This window comes from Mesoplodon bidens, assembly GCF_964165515.1.
Source record: "Mesoplodon bidens genome assembly, chromosome: 16".
Lineage (NCBI taxonomy): Eukaryota > Metazoa > Chordata > Mammalia > Artiodactyla > Ziphiidae > Mesoplodon > Mesoplodon bidens.
In genome coordinates this window covers 38168641-38189977 of record NC_138173.1, presented here as the reverse complement: position 1 = coordinate 38189977, position 21337 = coordinate 38168641, and the positions used below count along the sequence as shown (strand labels likewise).

Here is a 21337-nt window from a genome sequence, read left to right as displayed (position 1 = left end):
GGGGGTGGGGTGGCTCGACTATCAGGATCCCTTTCTTCTGGATTTAGTTTAAAAGAGAAGAAAGACATGCAACAAAAACCTCACAGTCATTTTGGAATGGAGCATATTTAAAAGTATACCCAGATGAAGCTTAAAACCATTATGCTAAGTGAAATAAGCCAGTTATGAAAGGACAAATATTGTGTTATACCATTTATAAGGTACCTAGAATAGTCAAACGCATAGAAACAGAAAAGAGAATAACAGTTCCCAGGGTGCTGGGGAAAGAGGGAAAGGAGATTGTTTAATGTATTTAGAGTTTCAGTATGAGAAGGTGAAAAAGTTGATGGTGGTAATGTTTGCATAACAATGTGAATGTACTTAATGCCACTGAACTATACACTTAAAAATGATTAAAATAGTATTATAATATATATTACTTTACCACAACATTTAAAAAAAATGAAACTAGGGAAAAAAAGTGTAACCAACTCGACAGAATTATCCTATGACTCAGTGATTCTACTCCTAGGTATATACCCAAAATAATTTAAAATACTCAAATATTTGTACATAATTGTCCATATCAGCACTATTTACAATATCCAGAAGGTAGAAATAGCCCATATGCCCATCAACAGATAAATGAAAGAAACAAAATGTGGTATAGCCATACAATGGAATATTATTCAGTCACAAAAAGGAATGAAGCACTGATACACACTACAACGTGGATAAACGTCAAAAACGTGAAATGAAGCAGATTGGTTGCCTGGGTCTATGGGGAGGGGAAATTGGGAGCTACTGCTTAATGGGTATAGGATTTTCTTTCAGAGTTGATAAAAATCACTTAATTGTATACTTTAAAATGATTTATTTTATGTTATGTGATTTTTACCTCATTTAAAAAGAAAAACGAAAGAAAGAAAGCATACCCAACCTGTATTCCACATGATATGAATAAATTTCCAAATGGAAAAGTATTTCCATATATGTTGCCTAGATCCTATCTACTTAGATGACAACCTGAATTCCAGTCTCCATTCCTTCTAAGATTTCTGACATTCTTACATCACATAAAGGGAAGATGGCAGTTGCCACCTGACTTCTAAAACACACTTTGAGATTCTTGACCTCTGTTTGTTTGGCCCTTTATAATTTAACTTTCACATCATAGAGCCTTACCTTCTTTTCTGAGGACGGTCTAACTGCTGGGGCCCTTAAATACAAACCCATTCTTTGGATAGAGTCCTGGCCTGGTCACTTGTGTGTACAAGTCCATCCTCGGTTGCATACTAAAATTCAAGTTAAAACAAACAGGATCAAAAGATGGACAAACTGTCAGTATGGATGGTTAGTATTTCAACTGAATAGATCTACCAATGGAATTATAGGACATTTAGACCACAGGAAACAAGTTAACGCTGATACAAGCCATATATGTAACTGCTAATCCCAAGTCATCATTTCTTACTTAACACGTCTAAATACCATAAAAATCCCTACTAGGAGGGAAGTTAGATTGAGCACGTGGATAGAAAAAGAACATCGTACTGCAAAGCCACCAAACACTTCAGATCTTGATAATAGTACAGTTTCCATCACACCACAAGTGTGACTAGATATCAAATATTTGAACACCAACTATTTTCAAGGTATTCTACAATAAGCCCAATATCTCTATATAACTTGGTGAACTTTAAATAGTATTAGATATATTTGTAATATCAACCTAATTCTCTCAGCAGTGCAGCAAGTAAAAAGCAGTGAGAGGCCCAAGGAGATAATGAATAAAATCAGTACTTCGAGGAGAAACAAAAACTAGCACTACTGAAAATGCAAAGCCATTGACAGTAGAGGTTAATGCAAAGAGCAAATGAAAAAGTTAAAGGACTTATATAAGGATACCTAACAGCCCATTTCAGAATAAGAGGCCCACCAACTAAAATACAGACACAGATTTATTTCCATGACCAGAATGACATCCTCATCACCAAATATTTTTATAGTAGTCTTTTAGCCTTTGTAAATTCAATCCTCATTCTATTAATCTCATTTATCAAAATGGGCCTAACGCGGGTACTTTTACTTTACAAGAATGCAGACTTGATAGCAGAACCCATGTCCTGCATCTTGCTTGAGCATCAGAATTCTTCCCTTTTTGGAAATCCTTGCCCTTTCCAACTTTACAGCCTCCTCGACCCCAAATGAAGTATGGAAACATTAAGTTGGAGTAGTTTTATAGAAAGAATTTTGCTGAGGATAGAGGAAACATACATCCAAAAATTAAAAAGAACATTTATAAAGATGACACATGCCATTTTATATATAATATATATATTTTAAAAGACAGAAACAGAAACCATTAAGAGATTTCATTCATTCAACCAATTATTACCAAGGATTTGCTTAATTACATAAGTAAATTATATAATTATGTAGTATGAATCATAAGTAACCAAAAATCAAATGAAAACCTCCCATGAAATCAGCAACAGCAATAAACGCACTATAGGTAAAGACAGACACAGATTACACTTGAGAACAAAATTTTTTTAAAGCCATCCATTGATTTTTGTCTTGTGACAAAGCCATATTTAAAAGAATCTAGACTCTCATGGTTAGCGGCTATTACTAACATAACTGAGAATAGGCAAAAATAAATAAGGCAAGGAAGGACTCAAAGGCAGTAGAAAATATAAGCTTTTATGTAAGAGTGATATGAAATTAGGTTATATACAGAGATTTTGAAAGTATGCATTGTAACTACCTTAAAGCTCAAACTACTGAAGAATAATATGATATATTGAATTAGATAATTCAGGTTCCTATGTAATCCTACTTTATTGATCCAGTTCATAAATTCCAAGCACTTCAGAAACGAAGGCAGATGCCCTGAGACAAAATAATTTCACAGAATCTTTGTGCTTATGATTATACTAGGTCTGCTCCAACCTTGAATGATTCCCTAGAAGCTACTAGAAGATAAAATAACTTCAGGGACTTCCCTGGCCACCTGGTGGTTAAGACTTCCAATGCAGGGTGTATGGGTTCGATCCCTGGTCGGGGAGCTAAGATCCCACATGGCTCGTAGATGAAAAACCAAAACATAAAACAGAAGCAATATTGTAACAAATTCAATAAAGACTTTAAAAATGGTCCACATCAAAAAAATCTTTCAAAGAATAAAAATTTTAAATAAAATAACTTCAGTCTGTAGCAGTTTGTCTTAATTTTGAAGCATGCCAATCTTTTAGCCATAAATCTAGAAATAGCTGCTATTACGTGTTTGTGGTATAATAAATACCCACAAAAGCCAGCCATGGCACTCTTCATAGTAAGAGCAATTTTGCTTACTCTCATAATCAATATATGTGTATGACCACTTAATTCTATTCAGTGTGAATGTAATAAAAGTTAATTAGTCAAAACAAAAGAAATTAATTCAACTGACTACTAAAACCTGAAACTTTGCTTATACTTTCTAGAACTGGAAAACCATGGGAGAAAATACAAAACTCAAATGTATTCCCCATGAGATTAAATCATCTTTTCAATAGCCTTCAGTAAAATTATCTACTCTTTTTATAATCTAGTGAATTAGATACGAAGTTCGGAAAGTAACATTTTTATTCCTGTAAGGGTTTCCAACAGGCAGCATAATTGTTTAGGGAAGAAGTAAAGTATCTATTGATCTCTGAAAAATAGCTTACTTCTGGAAAGAATGTGCTAAGCCAAGCAGTAAAAAAAGATAACTTTTGTCCACCTTCATTCAGTCTTTCACTATCAGACACTGATTTTCTTCATTTGTCAAAAAATATCCCATCATGGTAACTTGGTAGGTTCGGGGCATCCCCACTGACATCATTTTAGCTGAGCTCCACAACCCTCCACGATCCATGGATACCAAGAGCTTGTAAACCTGTTCTAAGAGTGAAATGGCACCTGCAGGCACAGCCCTTATCATGCTGTACTGTAAATGCTCAAGGGCTATTTTAGGATTTGATGATTATGCCTACAAGTGCTTCTCAACTCTGAAGACTCAAGCACGGCTCAGCTCCAGGAGGAAAGACCATTTTTGCTTTTAGTGCAATTAAAAGGCTGCAAGATACTGATTTTCAGACATTGCAGTAAAGGAAGGAGTTCGGGTTCTAACCATGTGATTTAAGGAAGGAAAGGTGTCCGCTCAGGTGAGATGACAATGAGAAGATTTTGCTTGCTGTTAAGGAGCTCTTACCAAGATGTTCTTAAGTCAAAGAACAGCTGATGGACACAGACAGTCGTAGAAAAACTGACAAGAGTAAATATCAGTTTCACAAGAATTAATAGATCATAAAAGACTCACTGAATATCTTATAGCTCATTTTAAGGAGTTACCATCTAAAGATTTACTGAGTCACCCTTATTTTTCCAGATTAGGCAGAGAGGCCTCAGACTACTTTTTAAATATTCCAACTCCACGTCTGAGGAAAATTCCTTCTTAGCCAATCTTACTATAGATAGAAACACCCAAATCACTGTGTGCCCTAAATAGCTTTCTCAAAGCAGTCCAATTGGAAAAAAAAAAAAGCATCAAGAGATTAAGTTGGGGCTTCCCTGGTGGCGCAGTGGTTGAGAGTCCGCCTGCCGATGCAGGGGACATGGGTTCGTGCCCCGGTCCGGGAGGATCCCACATGCCGCGGAGCAGCTGGGCCCGTGAGCCATGGCCACTGAGCCTGCGCGTCCGGAGCCTGTGCTCCGCAACGGGAGAAGGCCACAGCGGTGAGAGGCCCACGTACCACAAAAAAAAACCCCAAAAAACAAAAAAAAAATAGATTAAGTTGAAGTAATTAAAACAGCATGGAAAGCCACAATCCTATTAAAGGGATGAGTTTGAAGTTAGCACTCAGACAACTAGTCCCCCTGACTTTGACTCTGGTTCTTCATAAAGAAAATCTATTTATTAACACGTACACACGAGTTTCAGAGGATTTGCTTCTTTCCTGGCTGCATTCTTTAGGCACATCAACTTAAGTAATAAGGGCACTGAGTATTTTTCTTCTTCAAGGTACTGACCTGGTAACCTTGGAAGAAGTTAAGAATTTCCTTAACTCCAGTATTGTAGGCCAGGCCCTGCATTCTGACCACCGTGCCAGGCTGTGGAGGGACACCGCTAAGATTAGCAGCTGTAGGGAAGTAGCCAAGACTATTGGGCGAACCTGGGGGGCTAAAGGGAGAGAAAGCACAGTGAACCAATAGAAATAGACAATGTCTAATATTTACTCTAAAAACATTAGTTACTTAAGGAAACAGACTTTCTCAAGGTGATCTTTCCTAGAATTCTCAGAGTTCTCTCTCCCAAGACAAGTACACCATAGCTATTCTGTCCCACAGTTCCACAAAAGCCAAAAGTTGAAAGATAGAAGGGTTAATGCAGAGTTAAATACAGGGTTTCCCCAAAGATCCAGTTCTGTCTGAGAGTCCTAAATGAAGGAAGGAGAGAAGGAAACTTGTGCAGCCACTCAACCACAAAGCACCACTTCCAAAGCCTAGCTCACTGATGATTAACTGGCTAGTTATCAGGAATATTAAGGCATGAACACAAAGGAATAATAGAAACCATAGCCACAAAGACCAAAGAGTATACAAAATGACTGCTCCAAAGAATAGACTGTTTTACTGCTATACACAAATGTACAACACAGTAAGTACAGCATAATATGACAGCAAAGTACTATAGCACCCATGAGTTACTGCTTCCAACCTGACTGAAAAAAAATGTGTGGGGGGTGGAAAGGAACAAGTAAATTAGAAGGGATGCATAACAAACTACATCAACCACCATTAACACGAGGGGAAATTGATGATGGGTCCTCTTTGTGTATCTGGGGCAATTACCTCCAAGGAACAAAAGCCACACGAATAGCTAATAATTCTTCTTCTTTTTTTAAAAAAATGTTTATTTATTTGGCCTCACTGGGTCTTAGTTGTAGCACTCAGGATCTTCATTTCCACGTGCAGGATCTTTAGTTGTGGCAGGTGGGATCTAGTTCCCTGACTGGGGATCGAACCCGGTCCCCCTGCATTGGGAGCCCAGAGTCTTAACCACTGGACCACCAGGGAAGTCCCCCTAAGCATTCTTTGTGTGGTAACTCAACTAATTACTAGATTATGAAATTAGTTTCACCCTGTCCCTAAACCAATCTGTTTCCCACCACAGTTAGTTGCTAGATACCCATATTTAAAAATATATACACATAGGGAAAATTTTTTTTAAAGTAGTCATTAGCTTAAAGAGCAATAAAGACCCACAGCTTTAGATTATTAACTCTTATAAATCATTCTAAGTAAGTAATTATCCCATTTCAAAGACAAGTAAACACATAATGGAAGGGACTAAAAATCTTTGACAGTATCTATCCTACATAATCCTAACTGATGGGTTAATAGGAATGATACCAGATAGTGAATCCAGTCCCAGACTCCATTTTAGGTAGCACAGTAACCTTGAGCAAGTCACTTAATGTCTCTGAACTCCAATTTTATCATTTGTTAAATGGGGACTACACTTCCTAGTTTCTCAGAATTGTTCTTCAGCTTCAATGATTTAACATGTCAAATTACTCCACAAACCATAAAATGCAGTAATTTGTTGTTCTATTATTATTCTCACTCTTGCTATTTCCATAATCATTCTTCCATTTCATTTCTAAAATATGGGAGCCTGAAAATATTACTTGACATCAAGCTGCCCATAACTTGTTAAGTCTCTAAAACAGTGATTCTCAACTCGTCTGAATATTAGAGTCACTTGGTGAGATTTTTACAACTCTCTGAGGAGAGTCTCTTTAGAGATCAAGAGTCAATCTGTGTGTAACTGTCAGAGCAAAGAGAGGGAATGCTGAACTTTAGGCCTGAGAAGGACTCAAGCCATCATTTAGCCACACCTCCTCATTTTTACAGAGATGGAAATGGAAACTAAGAGTTAAATAATTTCCCAAAGGTCACACAACCAGTTAGCTCTTCACAAAACTGAAGAACTACCCAGATTTCTCAACTTCTAGTTCAGTGTCTCCCCCCTATACAAGCACCACTCATTCAAAGACCATATTTGCTCATGTCAAATGCCTGATAGATACTAACACTAATACTCAAAGACTATCAAGACTTCTGTGTATTGTGCTGAGTTACTCTGACTTTCCACACTGGATATGAAAATCAGATCATTTCCATAGTACACAACTTACTTCTATGACTCTGACCTGGCATATTCTATGCCTCTGGTTAAAGATCTCTTATAAATTAAATCTAGGTATCTAGTATTGGGTTGGCCAAAGAGTTCGCTTGGTTTTTTCCGTAAGATGGCCCTAGTAGCACTTAGTTGTCTTAACTTCATTTGAAACAATTGTGTTAGGTTGTATGTGACAGCTGTCATATCAGCGTGCATTAAAAAAAAAAAAAAAAAAACCTTATCAAAGTTGGTGATTTTTGGGCTTCCCTGGTGGCGCAGTGGTTGAGAGTCCACCTGCCGATGCAGGGGACACGGGTTCGTGCCCCAGTCCAGGAAGATCCCACATGCCACGGAGTGGCTAGGCCCGTGAGCCACGGCCACTGAGCCTGCGCGTCCGGAGCCTGTGCTCCGCAATGGGAGAGGCCACAACAGTGAGAGGCCCATGTACCGCAAAAAAAAAAAAAAAAAAAAAAAGTTGGTGATTTTTGTGTAGCTATTTTAATATTGAAGATGGGAGAAAAAAAAAGCAACATTTCCGGCATATTATGCTTACTTATTTCAAGAAAAACGCAACTGAAATGGAAAAAAAGATTTGTGCAGTGTATGGAGAAGGTGCTGTGACTGAGCAAACATGTCAAAAGTGGTTTGTGAAGTTTCGTGCTGGAGATTTCGAGCTGGAGATTTCGAGCTGGGTGATGCTCCAAGGTTGGGTAAGACCAGTTGAAGTTGATAGTGATCAAATCGAGACATTAATCGAGAACAATCAATGTTACACCATGCAGGAGACAGCCGACATACTCAAAATATCCAAATCAACTGCTGAAAATCATTTGCACCAGCTTGGTTATGTTAATTGCTTTAATGTTTGGGTTCCACATTAAGTTAAGCAATAAAAACTTTCTTGACCATATTTGTGCATGCAATTCTCTACTGAAACATAACAAAAACTTTTTTTTTTTTTGCGGTACGCGGGCCTCTCACCGTTGTGGCCTCTCCCGTTGCGGACCGCAGGCTCAGCGGCCATGGCTCACGGGCCTAGCCACTCCACTGCATGTGGGATCTTCCCGGACCGGGGCATGAACCCGTGTCCCCTGCATCGGCAGGTGGACTCTCAACCACTGTGCCACCAGGGAAGCCTGAAAACGTTTCATTTTAAAACAAATTTGTGACAGGTGGTAAAAAGTGGATACTGTACAATAATGTGGAATGGAAGAGATCGTGGGGCAAGTGAAATGAACCACTACCAACCACACCAAAGGCCAGTCTTCAACCAAAGAAGGTGATGTGTGTATATGGTGGGATTGGAAGGGAGTCCTCTATTATGAGCTCCTTCCGGAAAACCAAATGATTAATTCCAATAAGTACTGCTCCCTATTAGACCAACTGAAAGCAGCACCCGACGAAAAGTGTCCAGAATTAGTCAACAGAAAATGCATAATCTTCCACCAGGATAACACAAGACCGCATGTTTCTTTGATGACCAGGCAAAAACTGTTATAGCTTGGCTGGGAGGTTCTGATTCATCTGCTGTATTCATCAGACATTGCACCTTCAGATTTCCATTTATTTCGGTCTTTACAAAACTCTCTTAATGGAAAGAATTTCAATTCCCTGGAAGACTGTAAAAGGCATCCGGAACAGTTCTTTGTTCAAAAAGATAAAAACTTTTGGGAAGATGGAATTATGAAGTTGCCTGAAAAATGGCAGAAGGTAGTGGAACAAAACGGTGAATATGTTGTTCAATAATGGTCTTGGTGAAAATGAAAAACGTGTCTTTTATTTTCACTTAAAAACCAAAGGAACTTTTTGGCCAACTCAATACCTTCAAAATACAACCAAGATAAAATAAAAGTTATCTAACTAGAAACTTAAGGCTGAAAATGACAATTATGTTCAGCGTCTGTAGGGTAGCACCTATTCCAATGAAGCCAAAACACAATACAATTGGGATTCAATATTTATTCTTTGCACTAGGATTATCTGCTGTAGACAAGATATCTTAAGAAAAATTAAATAATCTGTTTCTACCTGACAGGGCATGAGAATAAGAATTTTTTCTCAACCTAAATTCCAGGTCTTTCAGATTACTGAAATAAAAGACAGCAAGAAATAAAGTAACTTGTGGAGTAAAAATGATAGTATAGAGACAAGGCAGACTTATACGTAGAAAATCGAATAGAGTTTGCTGAACTATTACTAGAATAAGCCAGTTTGGCAAGGTTACAAGATATAAGATCAATGCACAAAATAAATTAACTACATTTTTATACACTACAATGAACAATCCAAAACGGAAATGAGGAAATCAATTCCATTCACAATAGCATCAATAAGAACAAAATATTTAGGAAAAAAATTTGACAAAGAAAGAGCAAGACTTGTACACTAAAAACTATGAAACACTGTTAGAAAATAAAAGATCTAAATAAATGGAAAGACAGCCCATGTTCATAAACAGAAGATTTAATTTTTGTTAGAATGGCAATACTATCTCTAAATTGTACAGATTCGATGCAATAGCTGTCAGAATTCCAACTGGCTTTTTTGCAGAAAACGACAAAACTGAAGCTAAAACATATATGGAAATACAAATGACCCAGAATAGCCAAACTTTCTTAAAAGAGAACAAAGTAGGGAGACTTACATTTCCTAAATGCAAAACTTACTCTAAAGCTACAGTAATCAAGATGGTGTGGTACTCCCATAAGGATAGGCAATGATCAATAGAATAGAATTTGAGAGGTGAGAAATAAACCCTTACATTTATGGTCAATTGAATTTTTTTTTTTGGCCACACTGCACAGCCCATGTGATCCCAGTTCCCCGACCCAGGGATCAAACTCAGGCCCTTGGCAGTGAAATCATGGTGTCCCAATCACTGGACAGCCAGGGAATTCCCTGGTCAATTGATTTTTGATGAGGTTTCCAAGACAATTTGATGAGGAAAGAATAGTCTTTTCAGTAAATGGTGCTGGAACAATGATATATCCACATGCAAAAGGATGAATTTAGACCTCTACCTCACTCCATATAAAAAATTAATTCAAAATGGTAATATACTTAAGTGTAAGAGCTAACACTACACAACTCTTAAAAGAATATGTAGTAGGGCTTCCCCGGTGGCGCAGTGGTCGAGAGTCCGCCTGCCGATGCAGGGGACATGGGTTCGTGCCCCGGTCCGGGAAGATCCCACATGCCACGGAGCGGCTGGGCCTGTGAGCCATGGCCGCTGAGCCTGCACGTCCGGAGCCTGTGCTCCACAACGAGAGAGGCCACAACAGTGAGAGGCCCGCATACCGCAAAAAAAAAAAAAAAAAAAGAATATGTAGTAATACATTTTCATGACCTTGCATTATATCTGACAACAAAAGTATAAGTGAGAAAAGAAGAAATAGATAAGCTGGACTGCATCAAAACTTAAAACTTTTGTGCTTTAAAGGACTCCATCAAGAAAATGAAAAGACAACCCACAGACTGGGAGAAAATATTTGTAAGTCATATAAGCTCTCCTACCTAGAATATATACAGAAATTTTACAACTAAAAAACAGTAAGAAAAATAACTCAATTAAAAAATGTGCAGGGACTTCCCTGGTGGTCCAGTGGCTAAAACTCTCCTCTCCCAATGCAGGGGGTCCAGGTTCAATCCCTGGTCAGAGAACTAGATCTCATGCTGCAACTAAGAGTTCACATGCCGGACTTCCCTGGTGGCACAGTGGTTAAGAATCCGCCTGCCAATGCAGGGGACATGGGTTTGAGTGCTGGTCCGGGAAGATCCCACATGCCGTGGAGCAACTAAGTCCCTGCGTCATAACTACTGAGCCTGTGCTCTAGAGCCCGCGAGCCACAACTACTGGGCCCGCATGCCACAAGTACTGAAGCCCGTGCGCCTACAGCCTGTGCTCTGCAAAAAGACAAACCACTGCAGTGAGAAGCCTGCGCACCCCAACAAAGAGTGGCCCCTGCTTGCTACAACTAGAGAAAGCCCACATGTAGCAATGAAGACCCAATGCCACCAAAAAAAAAAGCCAGTCACAGAAGACCACATATGGAATGATTCCATTTATATGAAATATCTGAAAAAGCAAATCCATAGAAACAGAAAATAGATTGATAGTTATTTAGGGATGGGGGAGGGGCAAGTAAAGTGGGTAGAAAGAAAGTGAATGGGAGTTTCTACTAATGGACACCAGGTTTCCTTTGGGGGTAATGGGTTACTCTAAAATTAGATTGTTATATTATCTAAAAATTAGTTTAGACAATTGTTCTAAAATTAGCAGCACAACTCTGTAAATACACTAAAAACCTGAATTGTATACCTAAAATAGGTTAATTTTATGATACGTAAACTACCTTAATAAAGTTGTTCTTAGGACTTCCCTGGTGGTGCAGTAGTTAGGAATCCTCCTGCCAATGCAGGGGACATGGGTTCGAGCCCTGGTCCAGGAAGATCCCACATGCTGCGGAGCAACTAAGCCCATGCACCACAACTACTGAGCCTGTGCTCGAGAGCCCAGGAGCCACAGCTACTGAGCCCACACACCACAACTACTGAAGCCCGCATGCCTAGAGCCCGTGCTCCACAACAAGAGAAGCCACCGCAATGAGAAGCTTGCGCACAGCAACAAAGAGTAGCCACTGTTCACCGCAACTAGAGAAAGCCCGTGTGCAGCAACGAAGACACAATGCAGCAAAAAATAAATAAATTTATTTATTTAAAAAAATAAGTAAATAAATTAACTTTTCAACTAATCCAATTCAGTTAAATACAATTTACAGTCAATGTTTGAGATATTTAATGCTTTCCATGGAAAGTTACTCAGTTATCAGAAAATCTTAGCCTTTTTCAAATCCCACGTAATTTAAGGAATGGTAGGGAGTGCTGTATGTTATAAGGGAAACAATTTTAAACATAAGAATAGCTTCAAAGTATAAAGTATAAATGGATTATGCCATTGCCACAGAATAAGGATAACGTAAAAATTATGTGCATTTGCTTTGTGGCGGTTTAGAGACGGTTTAGAGAAAGATAAGGCATTTTTTAACCACACCCTAAATAATGGCAAAAAGAGAGCTGTCCATCAAAACAAGACTATGCCAGTAGCTCATCCTAACATTCATTTTAAGTCATTGTTTTGGGTTTTTACTTCCATTATATCTTTAGTTAGGTTTCAGATTCTCAAGTGTCAGTATTTATCAGTCTCAGGTGTACATGGTAACAATAATGTAACTGCTACTCAAAAGCTACAGAGGTTCAAAAATTGATAAAACTACAAAGGAACGCAAGGGTTAGGGGCCAAATGAGTGAGTCAATGTAACCTTGAACTCCAAGGTCCTACAGTGCATGGAGGGACTGTACCGCATCACATAAACTAACAAGGAGACTGCACTTGAGCTGGGTAAGAAACCCTGTTGGAGTTGCCTGAATGGGCAAAGAACTGAAGGGAGATGAGAGGAAATGAAGGGAAAAAGTAAGTAGCACAAGAGGGGTCTCCCCATAGATTTATATTCAGAAAACTGCTAGAGCATCACAGTTATGAAGACATTACTGCTGAGACTCATTCAGCAAGTCACACTGAGATTGCATTCAGAAATTACTGAGGACTTCCCTGGTGGCGCAGTGGTTAAGAATCCGCCTGCCATTGCAGGGGACACGGGTTTGATCTCTGGTTCAGGAAGATCCCACATGCTGCAGAGCAACTAAGCCCGTGCGCCACAACTACTGAGCCCACGCACGACAACTACTGAAGCCTGCACGCCTAGAGCCCGTGCTCTGCAACAAAGAGAAGCCACTGCAATGAGAAGCCCACGCACAGCAACGAAGAGTAGCCCCCCTCGGCACGGCTAGATAAAGCCTGCATGCAGCAACGAAGACCCAACGCAGCCAAAAATAAAAAAATAAATTTATTATAAAAAAGAAAGAAAGAAAGAAAAAGAAACCACTGAATGAAGCACACCAGTGACTACATTATAAAGTTGGTGAAGATTTCCTCCATGGCAGTACTCCATGTTCTCTCTGTGTATTTGGGTAAAAACTTTCAAACCCAATGTAGAGAAAAACTGTATTTCCCTGAGAATTAATGACTTTCTTTCCTTTGAAATTATGAGTTTCATAATTCAAGTTTCCTCCTGCTCAGAGCCTATGATTGTTATGCCAATATAATTTAATTGCCTAAGATTCTGTTGTCAGACTATCAAATATTTCTTCCTATTTTGTATTTTTTCAAATCCTAATTTACATAATCTAATTTTATAATATTCTATGTATCTTAATAACTCATAGAAAATTCTTTGTAGAGCAGGGAAAGATATGAAAATACTGAAGGCCAGGGTGTCTAACAACACAATACATACTCTAGCGGAAACAATTCTCATAACACCCTTTCATCTAATAATTACAAATTACTAAATATTGGTAACACTGATGTTATCAGGTAGCATTCCAAAATAGAAGTAGTCATAAATATTCATATTTTGAGGACCTGCCATATTTCTCTAGAGGAGAGAGGATCAAAGCATTATCTGTCCTATTAGAAAAAGCGGTTGGGGTTCCCTGGTGGCACAGTGGTTGAGAGTCCGCCTGCCGATGCAGGGGATACGGGTTCGTGCCCCGGTCCGGGAGGATCCCACGTGCCGCGGGGCGGCTGGGCCCGTGGGCCATGGCCGCTGAGCCTGTGCGTCCGGAGCCTGTGCTCCGCGACAGGAGAGGCCGCGGCGGTGAGAGGCCCGCGTACCGCAAAAAAAAAAAAAAAAAGAGGTTAAGGGAAAAGAAGAATAGAAGACTATATTCTCTCCTCTGGATGAGAGGACATTAACATAGAAAATTAAAACACATAAAAACACATTTACATAGAAAACATGCCGAGAAGTCTTGCAAAAAGAAATCTGATTTCCACTTCTTGCAAAATTATTGCACCGAGCCTTTGTATTAAGGTTATTAACACCCCTAGTGTTACAAAGACCATATATTTTTGGAAAGTGACTGGAGAAACAATGTTTTAATCCTAGCAAGTGCAAAAGCTGGAGTCACTTTTCAGGAAATTTCTGAACTAACTTGTTCATCTGAAATGAACAATCTCAAGAAGGATGACTTTTCAACATTCTTTTTGAGTTTAATACTGAGGCAGAGGGACTGATGATCACATCTGGATTCTCAATTTCTGTTAGCTCTTCCTAAAGGCTGTACAAGCTGCTCTGTGCATGTGCATCTATCTCTTGGAGAAAATTTAAGTAACCAACAAATATAAAAACACTTTGGAAGGAATAAAGAAATCTTCTAAGAATCTATTTCACTGAAATAGTAAGCAAATTTAGGTACTGTCAAAATAGTTTGGTAACTAAACTTAACTTACCCTAATTATGTCAAAGATTACCAAAAACAAACAAAAAAACCCCCCTACTACAGTTATCATAATATGCTCCAAATACATAGTAAAGTTACAGACTGCTTATTCAAAACATGAATTGCCCTCACAAAGCTTCATTTTAAATTTGAAAACTGAATCCTATAGTAGAAATTATTTTATAAGTAATCTTTTTGCTTGATTTAAAGTATAAAATGATAACTGATCTTCTTACATGTTTAGAAAACAGTGACATTTTTAAAAGTAATATTTTGATGAAAAATCTAGATGAAGAAGGAAGCAAAACACACTGTTAACCATGGACATTTGTAACAGAAGTAACAGAAGACAACAATTTCCAGAGAGGCACATTTACAGAAGTTATTATTTTGTAAACTATTCTGGCGTTCTGTTTTTTAAATGAGCTTTTGTCTTGTTTTGGAATAGGAATAGCATACAACATTGAAAGGTACAAATACAGAGCCAGCAGTATGACTCCATCACACCCCTCCCCCTCCAGATCAGAACCTCTCTAGAAGCAATCCCATTCTGGCTTCATGGTTATTATGGTTTGATTATTTTGAACTTAAATGGAAAATGTTTGCTAATAAAGCCATTTTGCTTTTTATTTTATTTTATTTTATTTATTTATTTATTTATTTGCAGTACGCGGGCCTCTCTCACTGTTGTGGCCTCTACCGTTGCGGAGCACAGGCTCCGGACGCGCAGGATCAGCGGCCGTGGCTCACGGGCCCAGCCGCTCCACGGCACGTGGGATCTTCCCGGACCGGGGCATGAACCCGTGTGCCCTGCAACGGCAGGCGGACTCTCAACCACTGCGCCACCAGGGAAGCCCTGCTTTTGGTTTTTAAAAAGGCAGCTTAGGGACTTCTCTGGTGGCACAGTGGTTAAGAATCTGCCTGCCAATGCAGGGGACATGGCTTCCAGCCCTGGTCCGGGAAGATCCCACATGCCACGGAGCAACTAAGCCCGTGGGCCACAACTACTGAGCTTGCGCTTTAGAGCCAGCGAGCCACAACTACTGAGCCCACGCTCTAGAGCCAGCAAGCCACAACTACTGAAGCCCGTGAGCCTAGAGCCCGAGCTCCACAAGAGAAGACACCACAATGAGAAGTCCGCACACCACAACGAAGAGTAGCCCCCGTGCAGAAACAAAGACCCAAAGCAGCCAAAAGAAAAAAAAGGCAGCTTAAAAGACCACATAACACACAGTAAAGGAAATCAAAAGTCATTACTCTGTATTATTAGATAAAATTCATAGACAAATGTCAATTTTTCCTTTAAGCCTACTTCAAGGTAATGTCTTAAAGATATACCAAGGAAATGCTTAAATAGGGCAATGGAGGCAAAATAGGTTTATCAAGATTGGCACATGTGTTTTAGTTAAGTTCTGCTTTAACTAAAGTCATTAATGCTTAAGAATAAGGTGCTTAATTTAAAGATATATTGGGCACATAAATAGCAACAGGTGAAAGAAATGATCTCCAGGTTTTTGTGCTTTGAAATGTTCTGCAGGTAAGGGTATAGCAGGGTACGCATGGAAACAGATGATACAAGATTGGGAAATATTGATATTGTTGAAATTGGGTAATAGATATTCTCCCAAATTATGTTAGTTTGAAATTTTCTGTAATAGATTCTTTTAAAGTTATGCTTGAAAATAACATATATAATACCATCCCCATTTTGTAAGAAAAAAAATCCTTAGGGAAAAAATCCTTACACATTGAAATCAATCAAGTGTTTTGGGTAATGAAAATTTTTTTCCTTGAAGTTCAGTGCACTTGATAATTTTCTACAATGCCAAAAAGAATTTTAAGCATGTTTTAAATTCCCTGAACTGCTCATCATATGAATAAGGTCTTTAGATGACTAACAAATGACTATTCCATGAAACTACACTGAATTCTCAGGGACTGATAGTATAGACTGAATTGCCCACAGCAGTTCCTGCTTACATCATTTAGCAATGTCATTCAAGCTAAAAAAACAAAAAACAAAAAAAACAAAAAAAAACAAAAAAAGAGTTGTTCCCACCAACAAAAATTATCTGGTGCTTCTCCATTATAACAACATTGCCTGATATTGCATTAATATTGCATTGTTACAATGTTCTAGTATAATTTCACTGCATGCTGAGTTCCAGTTTGCATTTGTGGCACTAAATGTTTAAGTTATAAAAATAATGTTTTTAAAATAAGAATTCTTTCTTTTTCTTAATCCTATCAGAAAGCTTCTGGGACTTCCCTGGTGGTCCAGTGGTAAAGAATCCACCTTTCAATGCAGGGGATGCAAGTTCGATCCCTGGTCAGGGAACTAAGATCCCACATGCGGCGGGGCAGCTAAGCCCGCGTGCCACAACTACTGAGCTCCCGCAGCTCAGAGAGAGAGCCTGCATGCCACAAACTACAGAGCCCATGTGCTCTGGAGCCTGCCTTGCAATGGAAGATCCCACATGCATAAAGGAAGAGCCCGCGTTCTGCAACTAAGACCTGATGCAGCCAAAAAATAAATAAATAAAATATATACTAAAAAAAGAAGAAAGCTTTCAATGAGTAAATTAGAAAGTAAATTTAACTTTACATTTGGTTGTCAAATGTTACCATTGTGAGAAACTAGTTAAAGTGTATATGGGATGCCTCTGTACTGTTTGTTACAACCGCTTGTGAACCTATACTTATCTCAATAACAAAAGGAAACTGGAATAAGAAAGCCAAGCATTCAAAATAGGAAAAGCATGCATCTCTCAGAGGCTTGCTATTCTTTTTGACTCAAGTGCAAAGAATTTCAGAATAGAATACAAAAGCACCACACAATACACCAAGCATTGCAGAATGCCTCAATATTACTAAATTATACGTATTCATTGCTTGGGTAGAAAGAATGTGATTTTACAAGTAATGGTTATCCGAAAAAATAAAAGTCCCCTCCCACACCTCCCAAACCTTTCTCATGGGCATGCAAATAAAGCATCACTCATTAAAAATGGCAAACATCCCTTGCCCTCTCTTTTGGTTCAAGGTGATATGTTATTATTGATAATGTCCTACAAAAGGTGAGGCAATGGATATACAAAAGACATTTATGTTAATCCATCTTTCTTTAAATTACATGACATTTCATTGAAGACTCAGCATGTTTCTTACCTGTGCTACAGCTTTGATGCAAAAGATAATATTCTTTTCTAAGAAAAATGAGAGGTCGGAACAAAAGGTAGGACTTTATGTAATGCAAGAGACAAGGTGTGATAAAACAGAGTTCTGAGTAATAAGCAGGGTGGGCACGAACAGTCCCTTCTAATTCTTTTGTACCTTGGGCTAAGCTCTGGGATACTGGGTAACCGAAATTTTCTTCCAAGGGGTGAAAGGAAAAACCAATGTTCATAATCAGAAAATAGAACCACTTGCTTTAATTTCACTTGCTCTTCAAGATGCTGTTGTTACAGCCACACATTTAGACTGCTAAAAACTCATTTAACAATAAACAAAAAGAAAGCAATTCACTGGTTCACTGTTTTCTCCTTAAATGTTCCTCAGGTAACCCAAATCCTTATGAGGAAATACCCATCATAGGTTCTATCTCCAAATATACCAAGTTAGAGGAAATAAAATAAGAACAAATGTGCCCGCTAGCTGAAGGAGCCCTTTGAAGTCAGACTTTGCACAAGGATGAACTCTGTCAGCTACTCTACACCAGAAAGGGTCCATATTTTATTAACCCTAATATTCCCAATATGTCACACACAGAGGTACTAACTAATAGTTTGCCCGGATAAATTCAAAGTTAAAAACAGTAAAACCAGTCACTTTTTTTGAGGGGCATATTTTTAAAAGTCTGCAAAATGTTAGCATATTAATGTTTTAAAGTAATGAGCATGTTGCATTAATCTGAAGCCAAACAGACATATTTCATTTAGAAAGTGGATAACACATTTTAAATCAACTATACTCCAATAAAAATTTTTTAAAAATTAAAAAAAATGTGCAGGGACAATATTGTGTAATAAACCATAATGAAAAAGAATATATAACTGAATCACTTTGCTGTACAGCAGAAATTAACACAATACTGTAAATCAATATACTTCAATGAAATATTAAAAAAAGAGGGAATTTAATTTTTTTAACTTAAAAAGAGACAAACTCCAGAGCTTCTGATTTAATATCTTGTTTTAGCCTGAAGTATGCTATCTCACACTTTCCTACGTATCAGAGAATAGGCCAAAATATACTTAAACATTTATATTACAGAGCCTCAAATGCCTTACAGTCATGTGATATTAGAAATTAATGGCTTTCTCCCAAAACTGTAAAATATTTTATCGTTTTTGGAATTTGCTTTTTAAATTATTACAGATTTTAAGTATGGTTAACAGCACATCCCCATGTTTGAACACTTTGTGTCAGTAATTTCACTAGAATTAGGGAAATGTAAATTAAGAGAGTGAACCATACAAGGAGTTATTTGGAAATATTAATTTAAATATAACACACATGACTTTTGATTTAAAAATCCCACTTCTGTGAAATTGTTCTACAGAAATAGAAGTATTTAAAGATCAATACGAGGTTTTGTTTAACAGAAAAATAAAATTAAATGTCTATAAAAATAAAGGAATTGTTAAATTATGATATATTTTCACTCTTGGGATATCATATGGAAGTTACAAGAGTGAGGTAAAGATACAGATATTCCTTAGGGAAGAAGTCAATGACATACTGGCAAGTTAAAACAAACAGACAAAACAAACCAGTGGGCAGTACGTTAGTACGCCACATTATTTACAAGCACACGGATATGTGTATATTATCAAACTGATAGTAGTGGTTACTTTTGGACTTGGTGTTGTATAAAATGGGAGTCTACTTTTCCTCACTACTTCTATCCTCTTAGACTTAACAATGAGGACATTACAAACTTTAAAACTACTAGTAGAAAAAAATTAACACATAAGCAGGGGCCCAAAATTACAGGAGCTATTAAGCCATAAATGTCAGTTCCGCTTGCTTTTGGGGCTTCAAGACTCAAGTTCCCATCTCACTATGATGGAAAACTATTTCTAAGAGATTCCTTCTTTTAACAGTGTCCAGATAGCAAGGCAATGGTGGAACTGGATACTTTGCAAGTGTATTATAGGCACAAGAAATTGCACCAGGCGTCCAGTGGCACAAAGCATTCCACTCCTGACATTCTGATGGTGTAAGACAGGAAGACAGAGATCTTTCTTATAACCAGAGCCACTATCAGCAAGTGACTGTCACAGGGTCTAGAGAAGGTGGCAGATTGGGATTGGGCTGGGTGTCTGACATAGTACTCAACCATGAACAATTACTCATGCTTCTGAGCCCTTTTTCAAGCTTTCAAAAGATGGCCAGCTGATGATTATCATGGCTTTCTCCCTATTCTTCTTCCCCAGGAGAATAAAGAACATTTTCAAAAAACAAAACAAAACAAACAAAAAGAACATTTTCAATAGCATTAATGAATGTTTTTAAAATTTCTAAAAAAATTAAACAAATTTAATTAATAGTGGCTACCAGCTTCACTGCTACCAAGATTCCAAAGTTCTTGCTCCCTATTGGGAAACTGCAGATGGAGAGGGAATAAAAAATACAGTGTGACAGGGAATCCCCTGGCGGTCCAGTGGTTAGGACCCCGCACCTCTACTGCAGGGAGCCTGGGTTCGATCCCTGGTCGGGGAAGTAAGGTCCTGCAAGTCACGTAGCAAGGCCAAAAAAAAAACAAAAACAAAAAAACCACACAGAGATCAGATAGGTAAGTTCCAGGCCACTTATCAAAAACCTCACATACACATTGATGGATGTACTCAAAACATTTATTTTAAATAGCCTGAGAAGGAAAAAACAAGGCCTGATATACTTAAAAAAATTTTTGAGCAATACTGCTTGTGCCAAAGTAAAATTTTATTTTAATAAAGTGAACTGGTTAGTAGCTAAACAAAGACTTTTTTTTTTTGGCTTTGCAGCATGTGGGATCTTCCCCAACCAGGGATCGAACCTGGGCCCCCTCCAGTGGAGGTGCGGAGTCCTAAACAATGGACCGCCAGGGGAGTCCAAACAAAGACTTAAAAAAATTTTTTTGTTTGTTTTTTGAAAAGAAAATTGAGAACGAGAGGTTATTATATATCCAAGTTAGAATCACAGGCAATCAGACCTGGGAGGGACTCCAAAACCTTGGCTGATCTCATCATTTTGTAACAACCAGAAAGGTCAAGTGAATTGCCTCAGGTAGCAGAACAGATGAGACCAAAACTCGGGTCTCCCAATTTCCAGACTGACAAATTTCTCTCCATTATATCCTGTTGCCTCCAAGAAATTGAGGACAACTAAAAATAACCAGATTTAAAATATGTTGATTCTAATAAAGTACTCAATCTCATCCTGGACTTGTTAGTGAAGATTTAGAGAGGAAAGAATACGAGCCCTATAAAATTTAAAACAACAGTTTTTATTTATTTTGGGTTGACATGAATTCATGGTACTTAAAAATATAATTGTCCTCACCATGGATTTTCCCGTTTTGTAATTCATTCACATGATACCGCCACCCTATTAGAATGATTACTGTGCTACTCACTAACAACCCTAAAATAGAAGGAAAGATGGAAAGTTGTATACACACGTAACCTAAAATATCATGTTGTCAATAGATGGTTAAAAAATAAACATTTTGGTTTGTCTTGAAACAAACTTCTTGGTCAGAGATATGACCAGAAACTGTTGCCGGTCATGCTAACCTTCAACGTGGCAGACAACATTCTTCTG

The 21337-nt window shown here is 38.1% G+C and overlaps 1 protein-coding gene across 3 annotated transcripts in view; it reads right to left on the bottom strand.

Moving 5' to 3' along the window:
* Window positions 1–21337, bottom strand: part of ESRP1 (epithelial splicing regulatory protein 1) — a 60063-nt gene that overhangs the window by 8201 nt on the left and 30525 nt on the right. For 2 of the 3 annotated variants that reach the window (XM_081258234.1, XM_081258235.1), the window contains exon 14: window positions 1165–1274. In XM_081258234.1, the coding sequence (XP_081114360.1) occupies window positions 1184–1274 (91 nt within the window). In that variant the 3' untranslated portion in view covers window positions 1165–1183. Of the gene's footprint in view, window positions 1–1164; window positions 1275–5034; window positions 5186–21337 lie in introns of all 3 variants that reach the window. The other variant, XM_081258236.1, reaches the window with a different exon arrangement.